The sequence below is a fragment of the Ammospiza caudacuta genome, chromosome 1, assembly GCF_027887145.1.
Source record: "Ammospiza caudacuta isolate bAmmCau1 chromosome 1, bAmmCau1.pri, whole genome shotgun sequence".
Classification (NCBI taxonomy): Eukaryota; Metazoa; Chordata; class Aves; order Passeriformes; family Passerellidae; genus Ammospiza; species Ammospiza caudacuta.
Genome location: NC_080593.1, coordinates 80,857,423 through 80,882,163, shown reverse-complemented (window position 1 = coordinate 80,882,163; position 24,741 = coordinate 80,857,423). Strand labels below are relative to the sequence as shown.

Sequence of the window (24,741 nt, the reverse complement as noted above, 5' to 3'; positions counted from 1 at the left end):
ATGTTTCACTACAACCTTACAGTTTTGAACTAGATGACTTAGCTGAAAATGTAGTTGTTGAAAGCATTGCTATGATTTAATGGTCAATAAAAGAATTCTTAGATCTTCTTTATATGTTTACAATGCTAGTGTTTCCTCTGTCACTTTTTTCCAGAGATCGATTTATAGGCCTGTGATACTGTTGGCATTTAACTGTGCCAGTCTATTGTCAGTATTGCCAATTTATCTATCTACACATGTTTAACAACTTGCTGCAATCACCTGGATTTCTGACAGGAAGGTTAATAGTGTGATAAATACATGGCGTTTTCTGGGATGATTCACCATTTCCTCTAATTGTTCCCTGTTTTAAGCATAAGCTTGTTTCTGGATGAGCAAATAAGAATATAACAATGAGAAATACATTTAGGAAATGTATTTCTAGGTGCTCAGTGTAACTTTAGAAAGCTGGTCTGTAGACTTTGACTGTTGGAACAGGTTGTGGAAACTGAGCAGCAACAAATATCTCCATGCACAATGAAATGGTCATGTTGTACTTTCCTTTCCACATCCAAGATAAAATAGACTTTAGGAGCAATCACTTCAAGGGGAAAGCTCTTGAGACAGTGAATTAGGGGATGTCCAAGAAAGTTTAAGAGTTTATCTGCAGAAAAAGTGCCGGGTAGCAATGCAAAGGAAAGCAAATGTCCAGCTAGACTTGAACTAAGAGGTGGTCATTGAGGGCCACAAGTAGTGCTGCTGCAATATTAACAAACGGAGACTAAAGAAGGAAAAAAAACCTGCTGCTGAGTGGAATGGGTGGTATAATTTCCACTGATGCAGAGGTTGAGTTCCTCAAAGCCTTCTTTTCCACCACCAAGGTCTACTAGCTGTTTGTACCTACAAAGAGGATACGGGGAGGAGAGGATCAAGCAGTAGTGGATTGTTACTGTGTGGGGACTGGGTGGTTGATAGCAGCTCTCTCTAGAAATTGCTGGCTGTCCTGTTGGGCAGTAGGCTGAAGATGAGCCAGCAGTGTGCTCTGGCAGTCAGGAAGGGTACCAGTGTCCTGGGCTGTGTCCAGAGGAAGTTAGCTAGAGGAAGTTAGTAGATTGAGACTATCAGTTTTCACATGGTATTTACTATCTGGAATATTGTGTTAAATCCAGCTGGTGAGCCACCAACATTGTTGGATTGAACACATTGCCATGTGAGGAGAGGCTGAAGGCCAATCTGGAAACCAGGCAGCTTCAGGGGTGCCTAATCATAACTTTCTAACCAAGAAAGAAGGAACTGAGAAATCAGGTTCTTTATACACGTGGTGGGAGGAACAAGAAACCTCCATGAGCTGAAACATGGCAAGTTTTCACTACAAGGGTAATTGAGCTCTGGAAGAAGTCGCCCAGAGAGGCTGTGGAATATGGCCCTGTGGGATTTCCAAGACTCAGCTGCATTAAATCCTGAGCAACCTAGTCTGACCTCAGAGCTGATCCTGCTTTGAGCAGGAGACTGAGCTGTGAGCCTCTGAAGGTTCCTTCCAGTCTGAGCTGTGCTGTGTTTAGATCCATGTCATACAGAGCCCGTAGGAGCTGCTTTGGCTTTCAGGGTCCTAAAATATTCTGGGTACCCTTGTTACCTGAGAATTTTTGGACAATTTGTTTAAAATGACAAGCTTCCCTTCACTTAAAGGGGGAATTTGAAGAAATTTGGGTATTCACTGACATTCAATGTTTTTAAGCAAGAATGTACTGCGAATTAAATTCAGAGTAAGATTTAATATTAAAAAAAAAGATTTGCAGAATGAGAATTGTTTCCATGACTAGTAAAAAGCGTACCTGTTACCCCCAAATCCAATTCTCTCTTACCTGCTCATGTAAACTAAAAAGAATGATTAATAAATTTTATTTGGAAAAATTGAGTAAATTCTAACTTGATGATTTAATACTGCAATGATGCTTCAAGAAAAAGTAGAAAACTTGCATGGGGATGAGACTCTGTGAAGGGATACAAAAAATGAGGACAGTGGTCAGTTTCTAGCTTCACCAGGTGTGCTGCTGCTTTGGCTGGGTATGCAGGCTGTTACAACAGGATGTGGGTTTGTGCCTTGGGGGCTTGTCTGTGTGTGCTGGGGGGTGAGTGAGTGGCTGCTGGTGGTCTCTCAGGGTTCCAGGCAGACACAGCTGGGCTCCTTCCTCTCAATCCCCGTGGTGGGAGCACCCAGGCTGTGCCAGGCGGTTGCTGGGTAGGAGTGAATAGCTGCAGGCCTGGCCCAAATGTGCCTGCCACTGCAAATGAAAGAGTTTGCTATGTGATCCATGTTTAGCTTGGAGTTAGGTAGGGTGTATTAGACTCTCTTTCCAATTCTTTGGGGCAAAATGGTTTCTTTGATAGGTTTGCCCACATGATGTTGGCAAGGCCAGCTGTAGTACTACACAGATACTTACTGGCCTCTCACAGTGAGCTGCATTCATGTTTAGCATTAAACCCTGGCACCCTGTTCTAAGTTGAATTGCTTGCATAGTTGGCATAGTCTTACTGAAGTAATTGCTGATGTATGGAACAGTGTTTCATGGTAAAACACTCTTTCAAGTGCCTGAGTCACGTTAGAGGCATGTTGTCTGGAAACTGCTGAAAGAGATTCCTTGTTGATTTCCTTTGTACTCTCATTTCCTGAAGAAGAATGAGGGGTTTATTAATTTTCTTTTTGTGTAGACTGACATAGAATTGTGGTGGCCCTCAGTAGGACAGGCTGTGTCCTAGGTTAGCTGGGAAAGGTATTAGTGCTGTGGATTGACACACTGACTGTGACTCAGATCAAATGCTTTCCCCTTTGTGTAGCTGACTGCCAGTGACACACTTTCTGATCCGTGCATCAGGAAGCATTCTGCTACATGATGAGCACAGGAAAATAGTAGAAGGAGATTCTGTCTTGATTTGCTTAAAAAAGGCTTTTCTTAGATCAATTTTCTTTTTTATGAGCTAATATGCTGTTAACTGTTTTAACAAAATCATGCTGCTTTGTTTGGAAGTCTTGGAAACCAAAGGCAGGGTTTACAAAGTATTGGCAAATGTATGCAGGAATTATCTGGCTTGTTCTTAATTTTGCTGTATAAGTTGTTAAACAAGTCTGAGGAAGACCAGTGCTGACAGGAGGCTGGAGTATTTGTCTGCCAAAATAACTTCTGTACAGTACAGCAGTAGTATTCCACAGAACAGTGTGAGAGAAAGGACTGTTTTAAGTTGAGGTCATCATCTTAAATGGGTTTGAGTTCTGTAAGAACTGAAGTGGCAGTGCCTAATTTAAAGCAAATCAGCATATTACTTTTCTCCGTGGTGCAAACTGGGTAACTTAGGTAATGCAGACGCCAAGTCAGAATTCTGCTTTTTCTGAAGCATTAGGACAGCAGCCTGTGAATAGGGCTTAAACTGTAGCCTGATAAGTTGTGGCACTTCACAAGAGCTGTCCTGGAGTAGAGAAGTGGAGTAGAGGAGTTGAGTCAGTTTGCCTGAAATGCTTCAGTTATGGCCTGGATTTCTTGTGCTAGCACGTGTGTTGCTCTTGGGAAATGACTGAAATTTTTACATTGTTTTTCATGTTTCGTCCTTGTCAACCCACCCAAATGAGCCAGTTTCTTTTGTCTGAGTGCAATAATCCCTTATTCTCCTACATGGCATTAAGAAGTTTAAATCCATAGGTTATATTATTCAGGTATGTTGAATTTTGATTAGAGATGTTGAAGGAATAAAACATTATCTTTAAGGTGAAGTCAGACAGCATATTTTGTTCTTCACTGTACTTTATCTTATGTTTTATCATCTGGTGCTGTAGGCACGAGCTGTTACTCACCCCACTAATGCTTAGTTTGTTCTTAATTAAATTGTTGATGGAGAGTGTTATCTAAATCTTAGGTATGTCTTATGTTGAAATGATGAATTTATCAGCCAGTTAATAATTGTGCAGGTTATTGGTTTATAACTTAGAGTAGTAACTAGACTGAATACTGGGGTGTTGGTAGGGGTTTTTTAGTTTTCCTTTGGAAAGGAATTTTTTGTCTTTTAGAGATCATGATAAACGTAAAATATTTAATTTCAGTTTTTATTTTTTAAGGCAGTGTGTATGTTGACCTTAGGTCATGTCAGTATCTTTTTCAGGAGGATAAGCATTTCAAAAAATGGGGTAAGAATGTTCAGGGATAATTGAAGGAATCTATTTCAAGTAAATATAAGCAGAGATGAAATGATTAAGGAAATAATTTTAGATGTAGTTATATACTTACGCAGGATCTCCTTGCTAGCAAGTTCTCATGTACACTGAGGTGTTTTGAGTAACAAATCTAGATCATATAATGCATAAAAACAAATAATAAGATTGAATTTACAGTTGATCTAAGTATACAAAAACCTGCAGATCCTTAAGTTGACAGCTGTAAAGGTGGCAGTAGTAACTGAAATTGTTAGTGGACATCCGGCTAGTGTACAGATTCTACAGCTGAAATAGTAGGCTTGTGTGTGATGAGTGGGTTGACTGTTGAGTTTGAATTACATGGCATGTTTTGCTGTTAGTGGTGGGTGGCTCAAGTCAAGACACTCAGGTGGTGAACTCTGGTATTCAGTTTTATTGGAGTGTCATTGCCTAAAGAAAAGCATTAGAAAGTTCAGTTTATTAAACTGAAATTTTAGATAAGGAGCAAGGAAATGTATAGCAATAATGTTAATATTTTTCTTGCCATAGATAAATACACAAACGATTAATAGCTGTTTTTTACAAGAGTGATCCTTTCTATTACTGAGTTTTGCAGTTACAAGATTTCTAGCACGTCTCCAGGCTTGTATGCAGCCAGGAAGGAGACTGTGTTTTTAAACTGTCCTCTGATCTGGGAACAGTTGCATCTGGGTATTACATAGGATTAAGTAGCAATCATTGTCAAAGCCTATTTGGTAGTAAATCCAGGCAGAGCAACTGTTAAGCAAACTGACAGTCAAGAAGAGGGTACAGGCAGAAGATACTCATTGACAAAGATGACTTGGATTTGGAACATGTACTGTACCTTTTTTCATCTGACTGCTCAAAGAAGATGGAAAAATGTTTTGACTTGGAAATAGAAACCTAGCATTTATGGAAACTGCATCAAATTTACTGGGTTCTTGAACTCAAATCTGAGTGTTTTGAAATAGGGATTCAATTTTCCTGATAAGGCATAAGGATTTAAATTGCTGCTGTTCCCAAGCACTGTTTAGTTTACCCATTTTGTTGGCCGCAGACGTATGGAGTCTCTGGGGGTATGAACAATGTGTTCTTATAAATGGGATGCAAAACAAAAAACTGGTGTACTGATACTTCTGAATGGTAAGTCACTTGAGTATTTCTTGAACTTTGTGTTGTACTAGCATATTATTGTATAATACTCAAAATGAAATTGAATGTGTAGCTATAATGTGGTAAAATCATCTCTAGTTCTTAGTTAATGACCTTGTAAGATGGAGAAACAGAAAACATAGCTATGGTGGGTGAATTTTGACAGTGCTTGACAATGTGTCAAAGCAATTCTGTATTCTTTTACTCTCCAAATAGATGTGGGTAACACTTCATGTTTTTAGTATGATGTAAGTGATAATGGCAGCTATGGTATTAGGTGTCAATCAAAATAGTGTGCTTGTAATATTAGTCATGCACTGAAGGGAGCATAAATGCAGATACTGAACTCATTATGAAGAAGGAATGCCTGTGGTGTGTTCAGGGCAAATACCACTTCCAAGTAAAGGAAGAAGACTCCAGAGATAAAGGATGTACACAGATAAGCAAATAGCTGCCTGTGTCAAAATAGCATTGCTCACCTGACAACTATTTGCTTAAAGATGATCTTTGAGCCAGTTGTTTTCTTGCTCTAATGCAATTCTTCTTCTAGTGAGTGAAGAATTCAGAGGATGGCATTGTAGCTGACTGGTGTTATGCAGTAATTCTGGCCTTTGTAATTCGATCCGTGGCTTTCCGACAAGTGCTCCTGTCTGCTGTAGGTTAATATTATTGTAATGCAGGGTTTCCATGATGCTTCCCTTAAAAAGAAATAAGCATATCTTCTTGGAAACAAAGAGAGCCACTGAAGATCTTATTCATCTGAAGACTCTAGCTGGTATATGACATAGAGTTAACTTTACACATAACACATTGGGCATGCTGCAGTTTGTTCAAGTCCAAACTCAATTGAGCTGCTGATGTGTGGTACCCCTGAATAGAAATATATGGGTGCAGTTGGTTTATGTAAGTAATTTCCTGTGTGTTTATTGGGCTGGAATTTCAGAACTGGTTTAGCTCAATGATCAGTTACTAGAACCAGCTCTTCACTAATACACTGCTGTCCTACTGTACTTTATCAGTGTGCAGAGATACCAGGCATGTGTTGAATAAATAAACCATATTTTCTCTTGGGTTTTTTGATTGTCAGTTTAAGCACAAGAGACTTTTTTTTAAAGTCCATATTGTATTTATCTTTTGCTGTGTGATAAGGCATATGTGTTAATTATAGGCAGTCACTTTGTTGATATCCCTGTGCCTTCCTGCTAGAGGTGCACATTTCCATGTGGATGGAGTGCCCTGGTGTTGACCAGTTACCGTCAGTCTGTCCCTTAAGGAAGACAAAGATGAGTAATTCAGCCTACATTTTTTTAAACAATATAATATGTCAAGTGAGTTACAGATATTTGACTTAACACGGTAATAGTTGACTACTCACACGGTACTGATTATTCAAACTAAGTATCCCAAACCTGCTTTTGGTGATTACTGTAAAACTCTGGCTTAAGCTGGCACTGCCACCAAAAGGGAATGTTTGCTGTATTATGCTTGTGACAGTGCAGTGCATGGAAATTGATGGAGCCCATTCCTTGGCTTTTGGTGTGCATACGTTTGCCCCCACAACCATTTCATGAGCTATCTATAACTGTTTGCACAGATGTTTGTACCAGAAAAAACAAAATATTTTTTGTTTCATAGTGGACTTCTGAGTTGGCTTTTAATGGTTAAGCCTTAATGCTAATAATTAGCTACCTCCTTTTTAGAAAACTACAAGTAACTTTCCTCTAAATCTTTGTCCACTAGCTGCTAATATTTGCTTCCTGCCTGCCCTATCTGTATCATATTGTATTAATATGTTTGCTAGAAGTTGTTACAGTGTCTGGTATAATGAAGCCTTCAATTCAGTTGTAATCTATCTAATAAACTACCAGGTAGCAACACTGGGCTGAACTGGTGAAATTGAAGCACACTAGAAAGTTTTACTTCCTACCTAGAGGCTCTGTAGCAATTCTTTCTTGCTATAACTCTAATCTAAGAGCGATTCAGTTATTTGGATATAGCAAAGCAAATATTCAGTGGAGATAAGGGACTATTATTCAGAATCATAAACCATTTCAAACAGTTCAAGAGCATCAAAAACCAGGAAACCACAATAAACTTGACTGTCACATTTAATTGGAAGCCTTTATGAGAAATCAAATTTTTAAATACCAATGCCTTTTAATGTGGAATAGTATGATCTAAATTGGAAAGATAAAAAAAATCTGATAAGGTCAGGGAGTTTATATCCATAGAAAGTCATTGAGCCAAAACCCTGACAGATGACACTTAAAAAAATCTGGATGCAAGAACAGACATTTGAAAAGTGATTTTAATGGCAGTCAATTACCCAAAGTGGTCAAAAGCAGGCCTTCTGTAAGGATGGGATTATCTCACATCTGCCAGCAACCCTCACATTTGGTAGGCAACTTAAGCTTCTGTTATTGGCCCTGTTTCAGAACTCTTCTGGACTCATTCAAGGTATTTTCTCATAAATCCAAATAAACTTCAGCCTTGTTGATTTTTGAATCCTAAGTGAACTTTCTTTACAAAACTAAGCTCTCAAGAAGGCAAGCAGAGATGCTGGATTATGGTGCTGTAACTTAGGTTCTTAATGTTATCATGCATATCATTATTTCAAGCATGAATGACAGAGTAAGTCCTGTTAGTTCAAGGTTTGGCTTCTTACAAGTCTCAAATACTTCTTCATTGCTTTCCACAGATGTTGTGATGACAGTACCACTTTAGGTCTGCTTTGAAACCAGGGCATTTTTGTTGCTGCTGATAGTATTAGTGTTCTGACTAACATATCCTGCTAGCTTGCTTGCTGCTCCTTCTTTCAAGGGTTAGAAGCCACGGAGTTTGTGCTTGATGCTCAGTTACTGAATTCAGTTACAGAACTCAGTTGACACTGGAAATGTAGTGATTCAAGCTAATTGGGATAAATTTGAATACAACTGAGTTCTGTGTGGTAATGGACTAAGTCTTGTTTCTGGTTCTTGTAAGAATGGGAGTACACCAAATCAGAGCATCTGCTGGAGGAAGGGGTCTCCAGACATCTCGTACTGCTGTACATATACTTCAGGTTCTGTTCAGTAAGTTCTGGACTAGTCCTCCTGATACACGTGAATGGATAGTAGATAAAATGCTCCATCTGCTTTTACTACCGTTACAGTCAGGTACTGCCAATGAACTGACCAGCATGAGCAAGGCTGATGTGGTGGTAGTGGGGATAAAGTATATCAGGAGAACTGCATGTAGAAAGGACTTGGGAAGAAACATTTTTGAATATCAAATGTATTATTTGATGCTGGTTGTATACACTTGTGCTGAGTTAGGGAAGCATAAAAAGGAGGCTGTTAGATGTATCAGCTATGAAAGCCTTTGGGGGAGTCTGTCCTGGAGAAGTTGCAGTCCAGGTCTTGCAGTCTAACTGTGCTCCGGTACACTTCCCCCTGTGTTGAGTCCTGAATATATTCGTTATCCGTCTATCCCAAATGGCTCGTGCTGAAAAATGATGTGATGCTACTTCCTATTCAAGCTTACAATAGCTGCCAGGGAAAAAAAGACTCAGTAAACCTCTGGCATCAGTTAATATCACAGGATTTTTCTTTTAAATAATAGTAGATATGAGAGTTGGCAATTTGATTTGCATGTCAGGGTACTGGAGCTCCAAAGCAAGTAAGAATGACTTGTGTACAACAAAAGTGGCTCTGTACCAAAAGCTTCTTATTTAATAATGTGCAAAAAATTTTTTTTTTGCCAAACTAAACAATATAGCAACTGTTGCTGTACTGATGCCATAAACTTGTGTTTTGGTGGGATGAGGAGGGTTGAGTATGTAAATAATAAAGATGAAAACAGCTTTAGAGAAATTCAGCTAATTCCCCTTTTGTTACTGTTCTGCTCTACAGAAGTTAATATTTCTAATTAAGCTTGCTAGGTCACTTAGAAGTACACCTATGGACTGCTAATTGGTTTTAGAGTTTAAAATCTTCACAGACAACTTTGTGAATCTATAATGATGTCAGGAAGTGAAGACATGAAGGCAGAGGCATTGTTAAAATCGTACCTAGTGCTTTTAAAACACATTGTAGACTTCTGAAGTAATGGATTCATACACATGCCAAAGTACTTTGCTGCTTTTTAATGCAATTAAAATGTTAGCTCCTATTGTTGTCTCAAAGAGCTTTTCCAGGAAACCATATGCATTTAGAATTTTTTGTAGAGTGAGTCAGTGTAGTAGAAGACCAACAAACCCATTTTAATTGAGCTTAAATTAGGCCAGTTTTGTGAACTTAATTAAAATACTGTAACTTCCAGTGGTTGAATCATTGTCATTATTCTGATTTGCAGATGGTATCACATGGTATCTATAGGATACTGTACAATGCCTGGTAAGTCTCAGCATGTTCTTTAAAGGCATGGATCAGAGGAGCTTGAACATGCCCCTGTGAGGAATGCCCTCTCTTGAAATAAAATAATACAGAAAACATTTGCTAGTGTTGATATTTAGCAGGTAGCTTATGGAGGTGAATGGCTGGATAGTTTGGGCATGTAGCATCTTTGTGTTACCCATGCTCAAGAAGACTGAAAGATAAAGCTGATGGATGAATACTTCTTGTCTGTGCTAGCAGAAAATAAACTATATTTGTTACTTCAATGGGAGCAACCAGATCAGTGTCCATAGTTATGGTGTTAAAAATTTGAGCATGCAGTAGTGAACGCTCACAACTCTTAGGCTGCATTTGTTGTGCTGGCAAGTAGCAGGAAGTAGTAAATTGCAGTCAAGTTTAAATAGCTTTTTACTAGTTTGGTCTATAAATTGGGCAATATTTCATACATGATCTTTTTTTAAGTTGAATGAGAATTTGATTAGTGTGCTTGGGAGTACAATGCAGTGCCCCTACTTTCAAATAACTGTTGTTCCCCAAGAAATATTAATATAATTCATTGTAAGAAACATTACTGTAATAGACTCCAATTGTTTGACAATGCATGTGAATATTAAAGCTGTAGAAACAGTTATCTGAATGTCTTTGGAGCATTATATGTGCAGATTTCTGTCCTAAATAACACTGGGAGCTGCTTGCTTTGTCTTGTCTGTCTTGGTATTGCATATACTACATATCCTTAATAAAAATGAGATTGAAGCTTATTTAGTCATGACATGAGGACAGGTGAGCTTCTGAGAAATACTGGATTTGGGTGCTGAGTTTGGGATTGTGCTTCTGACCAGAGTCGTGAAAGTGCATTTATAGTAACATGTAGCAGTTTGCAGGAATGGAACAAAGTGAAGGCAAGATGTTAATCTTTTCATTGCAGTAACGTGGGTGCTGAGTAAGTTGGAGTTCACGAAGAAAACCCAGCCTTGATTTAGGTTAAATTTGTGTACTTCGGTAGCTGTGTTAAATGTAGCTCTAATGAGATTCGGGCTGCTTGCCTTTGTCATCTGAAGGAGATAATCTGCTAGAACAAATTTGATAAATGAAGAATGAAATCTCCCTTTCTTAGTCGTGACAATCTGCAAAATCCTTTCTGTTTATTCTTGTCTGAAATCCGTTCATAAAGCTGAACGTGCTAAGGGTCTTTTTCTTTCTAATGAAATTTCCCAAAGGGATCAGGAGGGGAGGATTTTCGGCAGTGCGGGGAGAGGAAGGCTGACGTGACTCCAAATCGCTTCTTTTCGTGCCTCCGTGCGGTTAGGGGGATGGATGCGGGGATGGCTGCGGCTCTGGCAGCTCCCCCGAGCTGCGCGGTGGCTCAGCCCTGCACAAAGGCAGGGGTGATGTAATGCGTGCTGTAATGCGCTGCCGGCTGCGGTGCAGGGGAGCCGCGCTGCTGCTGCTGCTGCTGCTGCCCCGCGTCCCTGCCGGCGCGGCCAGCGCTGCCTCGCCTGCTCTGCCTCCTATTGTCTTCAACGCAGCCTTCTTTCTTCCTTTTTTATTTATTTTTAATTAATTAGCGCGGCATGTGTGGTGAGAACACACACCTGCTCCGAGTAATTCAGGCTAGAATTTCTAATGTAATCCATGAGCAAACGAAACGTGTGTTGGACATCCCTTTTGGCGTTCCGTGCTAATCTTGCTCTCCCTTAAAGGCGGGGAGGGAGGGAGACAGGTTGCTCTTAGCAACCGCTCACGTACTGAAAGTGAAATACCCAAGCTTTAATTCCCCGGCGGACTCCTCATTGCTACTCTCTTTTTTTTTTACAAATTGGTTCCTTCTAACGAGTAGCATATGTTAATCAGTGTTTTAAGTAAAATCAGCTCAGTAAAGAGATAGAATAGGGAGATGCTCTGATGTAAAAGTTCATTTGCCCCCTTCTAAATGCTTCTAACAGCCACACATCTGAAGTTTAAGGGTGGCATAAAACAAGCTGGGGACAATGCTGTCGTTTGGCTGAATAGGAACTTGACTGGTTTTGCAATGCAGGATGAAGAAAAGCATCTCCCCCCCCCCTTACTCACATAGATCTCATGTATGTGCATGGTAATGTGTTAGAGAAGCTGGGATTCATCCTACATTTCCTGTGTCTCAAGGCATTTGGAGCTCAAGCTACTTACAGCTGCAAACTAATAAAATGGGAATTTGAAGGAGTGAAAGCTCTGCACAAATCACATTATTTGGCATACATCTTGTTGCAAATGGCTAGTTTTTCCACAGAAGGAATATGAAATATCCTGCAAAGAAAGAAACAAAGGGAGGGAGGAGGAATATTCAACAAAAATGGTCGCTTAAGTACTAATGTCTCAAAATATGAATTTAACTGAGTATAATTTTTACATACGTATTTCCATAAGGTGATGAAAATGTTGTAAAAGTGTGTGCATATTTAAAAAGAAAAAAGGGTGGAGAACAGGAAAAATACCATAACCAATAAATGTCTATTCTTGGGATCTATGAATGATAGAAAGCCCAAAAGGAGTACTTTATGGTATAAAAAGGTATTTTTACTGAAGAATATGCAATCTGGTTTTGGGTGTTTTGATTGATTTCAGGGCTGATGGAAATAGTTCTTCCTATTGTTGCTCGGGATGAAACAATACAGGATGATTTTCAAGCTGTTTTAAGTTGCTTATTTTTACTGCCCTTGCTGTAGTCTTCATCAATTTCACTGTGGAAAGAGATTTCTCCAGATGGTGGTTTGGAACAAGAGCCAAAGGACATGATCTAAAGCATTATGTTCCAGCTGTTGCTGCACAGAATTTAGAAGCTACTGCCTTCCACTTGATCTGTGTTTTGAACAGCAGAATAAGTAAGACTGCTTACAGATCTTGTTGTTTAAACAACTGTGTGTTAAACCCATTTTTTATAGGAGGCTGGGCACCCTCCTGATAGCCCTGAGAGTGTAGCATAACCCCTAAGCCATGCGTGTCTGTAGCAGCAGTGAGCAGGGTAAGTGTCTGACTGCAGTGAGAGCTGTGGGCTGCTGATGGACACCCTGACAAAAAGGTTTGCTACCTCAGCAGGGCAGTGAATTGAAGTATCACAGCACTTAGAGATGGATGAGCAGTTCCCACCGAAACAAATGAACTTCCAACAATGTCGGCAGGGCAGCAAGAACAAATTGAACATAGCTAAGGGACAGAAAAATTTAGGAACACAGCTCTTCTCATTTAGAAGGGGCAAACCGGTCCGATTTTGATTGTCACATCTTAAGTTGCAGTTGGAAAATGGACGCTTGTACTTCTGTCTTGCACGTTTCATAGGATTGAGGGGTAATTCAGGTCGGAAAGGACCTCGCAACATGGATAACTCTAAGCTTCTTGTTGCACACTTAGAAGGAAATCACAGATTTTTAGCAATGATTTAGCATTTGGAATTTTCCTTAACTTAGATTCTTAAGACAGCTCTTCAACAGGTTTTGCAGCATACACCTGAGGTGGCTAATTTCCTGGTAATTGCTCCTAACTGAGGAATAGCTGAGTATGCCAGCTTCCAAGAAAAGCAAGGTTATTCAGTCTGTGAAGTTGATCTTGTCTGAGTATTTGCTGTCAGCTAAACTAGCAGTCTTCTCTTGGCCCACATCTCTCTACATGACATTGTGCTTCTCCCATAATTTGCGGAGATGGGAGGTGTGTCCTCCTGTCAGGACAAAGCAGAGAGCTGTTGAAAATGGTAAGAGAGAACCTCTTAACACTTAGCATATATGCCAAAACCTGAAAGTGACTTAGAGCTAGTAACCCTCTAATGAATCTCATTTTCTTATTTCAAGGCAATTTCTCAGCTGTCTGCTTCTGTGAAGTCCTGGTTGCCACTGCATACCGGCTCAATACAGATGTGGTGCAGTTCCCCACAGCACGTATAGAGAGTGCATAAAATGCGAAACAAAATGGGAATAGGAGGGACATTTCTGTCAGCTGTTGTGATTCAAGTCAGAGTTTGAAGGTATAATGTTTTTTGATGAGTGGGTCTTGAGCCTGATCAGAGCTGGAGGGAGTCAAAGGTGTACTCCTGTAGTTGCTTTGAATTCAGTACTAGGATATTAGCATTAAATTGTTACATTGAATATTTTCTGTAAGCTCATGACTAAGGCTGCTGGCACAACTCTGAAATCATACCACTTCCATGGTATGCCCCTAAACTGTATCCTTGTTGAAGTCCCCCAGTGATTTTAGAATCTGGACTGAGAAAAATGAATGAATAAATGATGAATGACAAGGTTACTAATGTTGCCCAGTGACCTGTATGCCATGAAAAAAACTGCTGATAGTTCCTTGTTAGCTCTAAGAAGAAAGATCTGCGGTTTTAAAGATGCCATAACAGGTGTACCTAAAAGTTAGTGTTCCTGAGATGATTTTGAAACTGGTCATCTGCAAGCTCATGGAGCTTGAGAAAAGATAGGAAAACTGCAGTGTTTGCCATAATTTTCCTGAATTCTCTTGCTTTGTTGCAATGTGAAAGATGGTGTGAGATTTCTGAGCAGCACTGCATGTAGGCAATGTCTATAATGGGAAGCAGTAACAGTGCAGTTGGTGAATTGACAGCTCTGATTTTCCATGAATCCTTTACTTGCATCCAGAAGTTAAGCCTACCATAAAACTGAAATTGGCACTTTGAATACTTGGGTTAAAATCAAAGAAAGCTATCAGTAATTGCATAAGTGAAGTAACTTTAGTTACCTTTTGCTTGCCTTTGCCACTACTTTGGGGTATATTATCACTGATGGGGTTTTGCCATTTGCTGCTTATGAAAGTTCAGATTTCTTTATCACCCTTGTCTTAGCAGTCTGATTTAATTTATAAATCCAAACACTTAGGGAGTTCAGCAATCATTTTTTCTGAATGTGATTAAAAAAAAAAAGAATCTAATGATTCTGCTGACTTAATTATACTGGTTTCTCTGTGGTAACTTCAGAATAAGAATATAAAAGTTTTCATAATGGCTGCTTGTGAATCTCCTCATATCTTTTTTAAAATTATTTCTCACTGATTATTACCTTATTTAGTAATCTACTCACTGATTGATTTTTAAAGCCTCTCCATATTAAAATGGAGAATAGGAACCTGCTTTGTGCTTTCTTTCTGGACACTTGAAAAATGTGGGACATAGTGTGTAAGTTATTTGCAGCTGAGGTTTATCACACACAGTTAACTAATAAACAAAGTTGAATAAACCTGTCAGATTCTGGTATTTAAGATCATCTTTAAAATCTTCTGGGATGTCATCATCTTGTGATATGGGGAATGAATAAGAGCAAATAATGAAATCCTAATCAGTCTGTAATGCACTAATATAATTACATTTGAGCTCCTCTATGCCTCTTTCCCCCCCTCCTCTTCTTGCTTGATTAACTAAGAAGCAATTTGTCGTGAAATGTAGGATAGTTGTACAAATAAAGGGAGAATAGCTCAGATTTCAGTGTCATGTCATTGATGTAAGTCATGCTGTGAAATAGAAAAAATGCTAAAGACATCAACATCTTGGATTCTTTTTGCTTAAATGTTTATTAGCTGCAGTTTAGAGGTTTTGTGTTCCAAGATAAGGCTTAACACAAAGGGACTGACCAGTGGATGCAAGGAGTTGTGGAGAATGATTTGCAGTTATGACTGCCTTGCCTGGATGAAGGGTGCTGGTGCTTTGGTTGCGAAACGGTGTCCTTCCTACACATGGAAGTTGTTCTATCTCTTGACTTTTAACAGATATTTCTTTTCCCTTAAGACTAACCTAGGTCAGTCCTGTTGTTTCCTAGTAATAGGTAATTAGCAGTTCTGAGTGCAGTTTCTATGTGGGTTTTCTTTTTTCCTTCCTGTAGATCTTAGCATAGCATGTGGATTTTTGAGCAAAAGTCTATTGGATTAGGTCCACTGAAGTGAATAGAGTACTCTGTTAGAAAATAAGTCACTGAAAGATGTTTCTTCGATTCAGCATGGGATTTCTGTCAAAGAAGAGGTGGGTATTGGAGTTGGGTGCTAGAGTTAGCAGCCTGGCAGAGGAGGCACTTGCTTTCTGCTGATGACACAACAGGGAGTCATCCTGAAGTCCAAAGAGAGCCTAAAGCATGAAAGGAATCTGCGTTGAGTCTGGCTTTTTTTTGTTGTTGTTGTTTGTGCTTGTTCAAAGGTATTGTTTTTATTTGCCAGGTGAAAAACAGTTGTGTCATTAGGGGAGTGAGTTTTTAGGGTGAGAGCATTCCCTTTTGGCATTTGTGTTTTTCTTCAGCCATGTTTCAGAAAAATTTCAAGTCAGTTGTGTGTGACAGCAATGGATGAATGCATGGTCAACATTTTAGCTAAGAGATGCTGCTCTTAGACTCAATTTCTGAGTCTTTTTGTTGTCCTGATTTCTGTTCCCATATTTTATGTTGCCATAACTAAACGATACACATCACTGAAGCTACTTTTGAAGTAAAAGCTTGAGCATTCTTGGGGAAGCAGTGCTTCTTGGAGAAGCTTTTTTCAACCTTGGTTTGTAGCACAGTTCTGTAATCAAGTTGTTACCTTAAAAGATGTGTGTGAGGTAATTTATCTGCTCCCCTGAATTGTGTGGCTGACTAGTTACTGATCTTTCAGTGCAAGACGATTAGCACAGTTACCTCGTTTCCTTCAGCCTCGGCATTAGGCTAATCCTGCATTTGTCTGGGTTGTGTGAATTGCCACACTGAGTACCTATTTCCTGTTACTCCTCTAAAGGTGGCTTTCTTCATGTATTTCAAGGCCTCTGGGAAGTTTCAGCAAGCTGGGTATCTGGGGAGCAGCTGAGTTCCCGGACTGCTGTGATTTCTGGGCAAAAGGGGCCACGTTACACAGGGTTACTCGCTGTCCTCCAGGACAGATGGACAGGCAGCTCTGCAGCCAGGTTGTCACCGTGGGATTTGGGAACGTTTGCAGTCCAAATGAGAAGGGGCTGTCCTGGCCGTTCATAATGGGCTCTCTGAAACCTCACAGGGTGATATCTCTATCCCAAAATGTTGTCTCTTCATGGGTCTTTAAACTTGGATAAAATTGTATATTGCATCAAAATATCTTAGCTTCATACAGCATGAGAAAAAAGGTTAATACAGACAAGTCTGCTGAATCTGGCTAATTGACGGTGTCTTCAGGCTCTGAAGTTGTGAGGGCAAAGAGAAAATGGTGTGTTTGTGGGGCAGACTCCTTAATTTTCCAATGTAAAAAATGTTTAGGTGACTGTTTCTTGATTCCATGTTGTAAAGATCTTTAGTTGTGTGATACAGCATTTAAATAGCTGGTTTTTGATAAGGTTCTGTTTAGTAGGAAACTGTATATGATAACTCAAGGGATTGTGTAATTGTGTAATTCTTCATGAGGACTTGGGGGAACCTCCTATATTGAAATGGACTACATCATTGTGTGTTACTTATTCTTCTGAATATACAGAAGTTAATTATTAATTAGCATAATTTGAGCTTCTTCCCTCTTTGCTGGTAGTTAGGCAATAGCATGTGTAGGGTGTATGTTACAACAGAAGGGCATCTACTCCCTATTAAAAATGCAAAATGAGTATTCCTTTAATAGGTATTGCAAATATGAAGGACAGTTTTCCAGTTTAAGACTGAAACAGTCTTTAAAAGATGTAGGACTTAATATTGAAAGCAACACTTTTAAAATCAGAGTGCCTTATTTTGGGCGGAAGAGCCTAAATACCATTGGTACATGTTGTGCTTCCAAAGGAGAAGCGTGTGCTTCCAAAGGAGAAGCGTGTGCAGGGAACGATACCTGCCGCGGTGGGGATCGGGGGCATGGCTGCGGTGGGGCTGGGGGGATCGAGATTGCCGTGGGGAGCGGGGGCATGGCCGCGGTGGGGTCGGGCATGGCCGGGGAGATGGCCGCGGTGGCCGGGGAGATGGCCGCGGTGGCCGGGGAGATGGCCGTGGGGGTCGGGGATGGCCGCGGTGGCCGGGGAGATGGCCGTGGGGGTCGGGGAGATGGCCGTGGGGGTCGGGGAGATGGCCGTGGGGGTCGGGGAGATGGCCGTGGGGGTCGGGGATGGCCGCGGTGGCCGGGGAGATGGCCGTGGGGGTCGGGGATGGCCGCGGTGGCCGGGGAGATGGCCGTGGGGGTCGGGGATGGCCGCGGTGGCCGGTGAGATGCCGTGGGGGTCGGGGATGGCCGCGGTGGTCGGGGACACGGCCGTGGGGGTCGGGGATGGCCGCGGTGGCCGCCGGTGCGTGGCGGGGCGGGAGCTGCGGGCACTGCGGCGGCACCGCGGCGGCGGGAGCTGCAGCCGGCGGCCCGGCAGGGATGACATCACCCCCTGGAACATGTGATGCAGCCGGCTGGCGCGGAGGATGCTGAGCTGTGGAGGGAGAGATTCGTGCAGATATTTATGGCATTTCATTTGAGTGTGGTAAATGCCTTTTAATTTTTTTTTTAATTAAATCCTCAAATCCTCACATCCACGAATGTTTTGTGGAGAAGAGGCTTTCAGATGGGGGAGGGAAGACCCACCCCAAGCCCTTAAGGCCTGCTTATATTGCTGGTTTTTGTTTTATTTTTTGCTTCGTTGGAGATAAAACCGATACTTTCCTGCCGTATTCACCCTCTTTGCTCCCCAGCATTCTTTCATCTGTTGTAATCCCTACAGTCTTTTCAGTTAAGCTTTAACACTGCAGAACTGGAATAAAAATAGACTGTTTAGAGCAGCAGGAATATGATAATCCAAGGCAGTCAGCCTTAAGGATATGCAGATGCAGAACATGAGCCAAGCACTAACGTATTTGCTGGGGTGTTTACCTTGAGCGGCCCCTTAATAGTCAGAGAAATGTTAGCTGAATGTTTCTCGCTTCTTACATGCCACAGGCAAAGTAAAACGTGCAGTTACTGCGCATCATCATCCGAGGTGAAGGAGTTTAAGGGCTTAGAAATCTGAGCAAGCAACTGCGGTAACATCGGTGTCTTGAGTAATTTTGAGCTAAGAGAGACAGCAAAGTACGGCACTAGTTTCTGCATGCTTTTTAGGTGAGGAGAAAGTGTTTTCTACCTCCGAATTTACTGTAAAGAAAAAGAATTGCCATGGTTGATATGAAAGCTGAGCATGCTAAATTGGCATTAAGCTTATGGTGGGTAGCTCAAAGCACATAAAAAAAATATTAACTCTGGAAGTATGCCTGTATGCCTTAGCAGTCAACTGAAGCCCAAATATTTCAAGGTGGAAAAGGGCATTTGCTGCCTTTTTAGGTGATTTATTTAAGCCCAGGCTTTTTCTTAAAGCTATTTAGAGTTTTAGTCCATAACAAACAGAAATGTAGTAGGAACAAAACTGTAGGCAGTTTCAGTAAAAGGCTGATGGCCATAGCCAGTTCTCTGGAGGAGTAATCATGCATGAGGTTCCTTTTGCTGTGTCTTAGAATCTTGAGAGCCTAGGTGCAAACGTGAAAGCAAACCCTGCTCTGCTTTGCCAGTCTGGAGTTGCTGTGTAATTGCAAAATACTGTCCATCATGTAGAAACCCTCTATGCTACGTGGTTACCCAAGGAACTAGTTTTCCTGGTTTGGCCTTTCTGAGAAAGTGTACTGAATTTTGGGATTGTTTTTGGTCTGTGGTGTCCATGGAAAAAACAAAGAACTAGCCAGGGAACTTCCATCTGGCTGGAAGTTGATTTGTTTTGTTTTCTTTAGTTTGCATTCTGTGAGGGCTGAGACCATGCCCTGGTTGAACACTTCAGTTATGGTGAACTTGAGGGACCCATTGCTGACATTTGTCTGACCACATGTTTTAAAAATCCCCAGTCATGGATAGGCCATAGTCTTCCACAGGAATCCCTTGAGCTGTTCACAGTTCTTTCCTTTACAAAATTTCCTGCCATCTAGTAAACCTCTTGCTTTAATTCTAAGCTTTTAAATTCTGTAGGCTTTTGTCATCAGTAGGCTTTATGTGTTCTGAGGACTGCCACCACATGTTCCTGCAGTTCTTCATGCAAAACAGATGCACAGATGATGACATGCAAACACCTGACCATCTTTGTCCCTTGGGTGTTGTGCTTGGGTCTGTTTCGAAGGGTAGTGCCCACAGCTAGATACTGTAGTGGCACAGAAGTCTCAGTACTGCTCTCTGGAGTAGAAAATCTCTGATGTAATTTACATGTGAGATGCCCTAAAGTATAGGTCTTATATTACTTGATGACACTGGTTTGATACCTTCAAGTTTTAGTTTAGAAATGCACAGCTTTTTCATTTAAGCTCAGAACCTGAGACCAAAGGATATGAAGCATTTGGATATTTTTGAGGAGGAAGAGTCTTAACAGCACTTTTGTGCTTCAGTAGTTATAGAGAAGTAATGAGCTTCCCACTTACCCCAGCAGAGGTACTTTCTTTGGGTATAGGATTATTTTAAACAACACATGAATCCAAACAGACCAGGAAGGGTTGGACAGAGAAGTTAGGTGAAGATGTGTCACCCAGTTCCTCTTGTAAGATGAACAAAATCAGCCTAAATATGACCAATTCTGTATTGTCTAGATGAAATATAAAGGAAAAAAATGCTTCCTAAATCTTCCTTGTCAAAGAAGGAAGAACTTCAGAATTTGGCCACAGCATTAGAACAGTAGAAATAGGAAGCAGAGAGGGCGGGACAAGCTGGTGATGTGCTGCTTTGCAACATTGACTGTAATCACTCACCTTGGGGGCTGTATGGTACTCCATGTGTGTACAGAGTTAGTATGTTAAAATGTCCTCTGAGTTGCAAAATGCTGCTCCTGTCAGGCAGCAGAAAAAAAATCTGCTTACAGAAGTGATTTAAGAAACATTGTGTGTAAATAGTGTTGGGGATTTTTGATGGGTCTTTTTGTGTTTTTTGAGTGGGTTGGAGTTTTTTGATGGGGTTTTTTGTTTGGGTGTTTTTGTTTGTTTGTCTTTGTTGTTGTGGGATTTTGGGTGGGGTTTTTGGTTTGGGATTTGGGTTTTTTTAATGGTAATTGTTCTAAGCATACCTATTTCTTATAGCTTGATACTCTTCATCCCTGCAGGGAAAAAAAAAAAAAAAAAGAAAAAGTGGGATTTGCAATGCGTAAAAGCCACGGGATCCATATGGTAGTTTTTATTAATTGATTAAAAGGCTAATTCTGGAATCTTGTTTTCTAATGAGGCTTGCTAACAGGCCATGCTATTTGTGTTAAGCTGGTCAAAGTGATGACTTGTCCATTAATATATCTTTAAAGTTTAGTTTATTTTTTGACAGACTTTTATTGTAAGGTTATCTTAATTCCTGTAATCATAACATTCAGAATGTATTCAGAATTTTTCAGTGCATTTATTAAATGTAGAAGTTGGGCTTGTCTGTGTTTTGACTAATCATCTTCTCTTCTTTTTTCAGGGTTTCGCAAAAATGATGAAATGAAGGCTATGGAAGTATTGCCTATTTTAAAGGAAAAAGTTGCATACCTTTCAGGTACAGTTATTTTCTCTTGTAGTAGAATGCCCAGCTGTGTTAGTAGCATGTAAAATGATATTTTAAATAGCTTAAATGTCATTACAAAATTCATGGAACGCTATGGCAGCACTGATTCCTGTTGGATATCCTAAGCATAACATTAACATTTTGAAAGGCACAATAAAGGAGGTATTTGTTTTCTTGAATGTGGAACATTGTTAGTTTTTGTCTTGGTCTTGTTAAGTCCTGCATTCCCTCTAGCCACTCATCATTATTTACAGTAACTTAGAACCTGCTGTACCAATGTCATATTCCTTTTCTTACTTCTAGTTCTGCTGATGGGGAATTTTATAGACATGCCTTTGTTATTGACCCATCTGCAGCATATTCTGGAGAAATATCTGTTGCAGAAGTGAATTACAGTTGCCTGTCTTTTGAAGCACACTTGGTATTTTCTTTGTGAATTGACTTAGGAATTGTAATTGTAATACAAATTAGTGACTTGTAAATTTAGGAAATTCCAGCATGCACATTGAAGTGGTTGGTTACTGAACCAGGAATAGCAGGAGGATTGAAAAGTGGGATTTATATGAATTAGTATCATAACATAGTCTATAACTTTATAAGTAACTTTACTTGGTGGAATGATGGGCTGAGGTGCTTATTTTTGTAAACTGCATTTTAGTATGACTTTCTGTTGGGATTAAACAACATCATTCTCTCAGCCATAATCTTAGTGTCAAATGATTTAGAGAGAGTCTCATATTTGCAAGTGGTTTTTTGGATAATTTTTCAAGAATGACAGAAGTAAAGCTTTTGTCTTAAATATTGAAACACATGAAATTATTCCTGCAGTTGTACTCTTTAAGAGATTTGCTGTGCATAGATGCTGACACCTGCAAGTACAGCATATAGTACTGTATACTATATGCTGTATACTATATGATATTACTTTATCTGTCCACTCTGCCGAGTAAAGTAGAGGTACAAAGCAAAAAGGTGTGTGGGTGAAGGTTTTTGTTTGTTTGTTTTCTTATTTTTGGGGTTTTTTTTGGTGTTTTTTTTTTTTTCTTAAAAGTTCCTGGCAATTGTAATGAGCAAGACCAGTTTTCATGGTAGCATAGTAACTTGGGAGTTGTAGTGCTGGTAAAGACTTGCTTAGAACTCTTACTTTGAGTAGGAAAGAAGAGGAGAAAAGGGGATTAAGCAGAATTTTTCAATCCCTCATTACTTTTTGGACCTTGTCTTACGTCATTGAACAAAAATGAAGTCAGTTTTCACTTCAAAACCTCTGAATTTTTAAGTTGTCTGGTACTTAGTTTAGACCTCTTAAAAGGGATCTGAAAAATGATGGGTTTTTCTAATGTTAATTTGTAAGCAGATGGCATTCTGAAAGGCATTAATTCAGTGAAAGTGAAATGGGCCAAATGAAACATGAACATAAATTTAAGGAGAGATGATAAATTGTGAACCAGAATAGAGGAGGTGTTGGCAGAAATAAATGGTTGCCAACTTGCCTGTGTGAAGGTAGCAACTCCTAATGGAAGAATGGAGCAAACAGCTGTGGGCAACAAGACTGGCTAGAACTGGTCTGCCAGAATCCATAGTTTGACATTTCCATTGCAAGTGAAACTCAAATGGAATGAGATACGTTAGTAGTGCAAGTGAGTTAAGAAACCCTGAAGTACAACAACCTGCAACAATACTCTTCAGTGTGTTCTCTCCCTTCCCCCAAAAATACCACAACCACTAGGACCTAACCACTGTGCAGCTGGAACTGTCAAGCTTTATACCTGGGAACACAAAGATATTTGTTCATTTGGTTTCATTCATTGGTTTACTGAACAGATTTTCACCTAACTGAGAAGTCAACTGCTTGAGTATTGGATGTTTTACCACCTGAAACAGTTACATCTCTAGGTTTTTCTATGAAGTCCAAATAGTCTTGGATGCATTTTTTGTGTTAAGTTTAAACTGAAACTTGTCAAAGTACAAATACTCTAATTCATATCTCTACACATACCTTAGCAAGGAGAGCATTTTCTTACAAGGTGAAGTTATCTTGGTTTCATGTAAGGACATAGCCCTTGGTAACTTGTCGTGCCATGCAAGCCAACTGTTTAGCTTTTTTTACTGGAATACTTTATAACTAGGTTAAAAGGCATTTCTTTAAAAAGCTGCACTACTCAGCCTGTTGGGTTTTAGTGCCATTTGGAGGCCATTGAGAATACTGCTGTTAGTGATGTGCACTAGACAGAAATGATGCATGTTGGGTGACTCACGTGAGTTATCGGATAGATGCTTGTGACACACTTTGGCATAGACAGGATATCTCAATAGTGGGGTGGGGCAGTATATCAAAGGAAATGGATTAAAATGGAAGTGTTACTGATGAAAGCCGTAGTAGTGTAGTATGTTTTTGTTAAACATTAATAGGAGGTTGAGTTGGATAACAACTATTGCAAGACAGGAAATTCCCACTGATGCCTCATGCATTGTTGCTTTTAACTTTCCCGTTTGTGTATGACACAGGAGCATCAGGAACAAAGGAAATGAGAATTAGTTATTGTAAGAGGCCTAAGAAAGCTGTCATTAGAGCTGATGAAAAAACCCCAAGTCTAATGGACTTTTTAAAATATTATTATTTGCAATTTTGCCACCTGTTTTAAGACTGGATACTCAAGTTCTTTTCATCTGAAATCAAGGCTGTAATAATTTATTGCTCATCTAGGCCTGGAGACAAACAAAGTTTGTCTCTGACGTACAAAAGTTTCAGGGTATCATTTATCAGAAATTTAACCTCCATTTTAAGAAATGGTCTTCTTCTGTAACATACATGGAGCTGGAGCCAACTGAAGTGGCATCCAGAATGATATAAAAGTGCTGTATTGAAAAACTGCATGATACAGGAGTTGCAGTGTGGGAAAGGCCTGGAGGACTGGTCTGAGGTGACTACCTGTAACAAAGCATTTGCTTAAAAAGCTCAGAGAGTGTTAAAGACAATTCAGCTTACGCTTTCACCTGCTAGCTGTTGCTTTTTAAAGAATACCCACTCTAAGCAATTGAGTTACTTTTTCTGGGAGGCTGGAGTTGGTAGCACTTACCAGTTGAAATGGTAGATCTAAAGGTAGTGGCCTGTGGTGCAATGAGGAGAGAGAGCATTAAGGGCTGTAGCAGACTATCAACTACTCTTGGTGGTGTTGGAGCCCAGTGATGGCTCTGGAGCTCAGCAGGGCCTTGGCTGTTGGGCTCTGTCTTGTCATTTATTATTCCTTTCTCTTACAGCTGCTGTCTTGGTTTTTTTCCCTTCTTTTGCTATGTAAAATCCTCAAAGCTCTCTGCTTGGCAAGTGAGTCAGGCTGGTCAAGACTTGCCTTTCTCCATTAGAATGAAACAATTCCGTTTTTCATCTTATGTCTCACTTAAGAAGGTCATGGAAGATAAAGATATGGATTTCCTTTTAAATTTCGCTTTCTGGCATTGTAGCTTGATGGAAATTCAAAGATGCTTTTGCCTCTTGTGAGTTTCATTTAGTGTCTGACAAGGAGCATGTCCAGTGTAGACAATCTCCAGAGACTTTGGTGTTTTTGGCAAACACAC

The 24,741-nt window shown here is 40.1% G+C and overlaps 1 protein-coding gene across 1 annotated transcript in view; it reads left to right on the top strand.

Moving 5' to 3' along the window:
* Positions 1–24,741, top strand: part of TRIO (trio Rho guanine nucleotide exchange factor) — a 247,080-nt gene that overhangs the window by 47,274 nt on the left and 175,065 nt on the right. Inside the window, exon 2 of the mRNA XM_058811071.1 lies at positions 21,085–21,159. Coding sequence (XP_058667054.1) covers positions 21,085–21,159 — 75 coding nt within the window. The remainder of the gene's footprint in view (positions 1–21,084; positions 21,160–24,741) is intronic.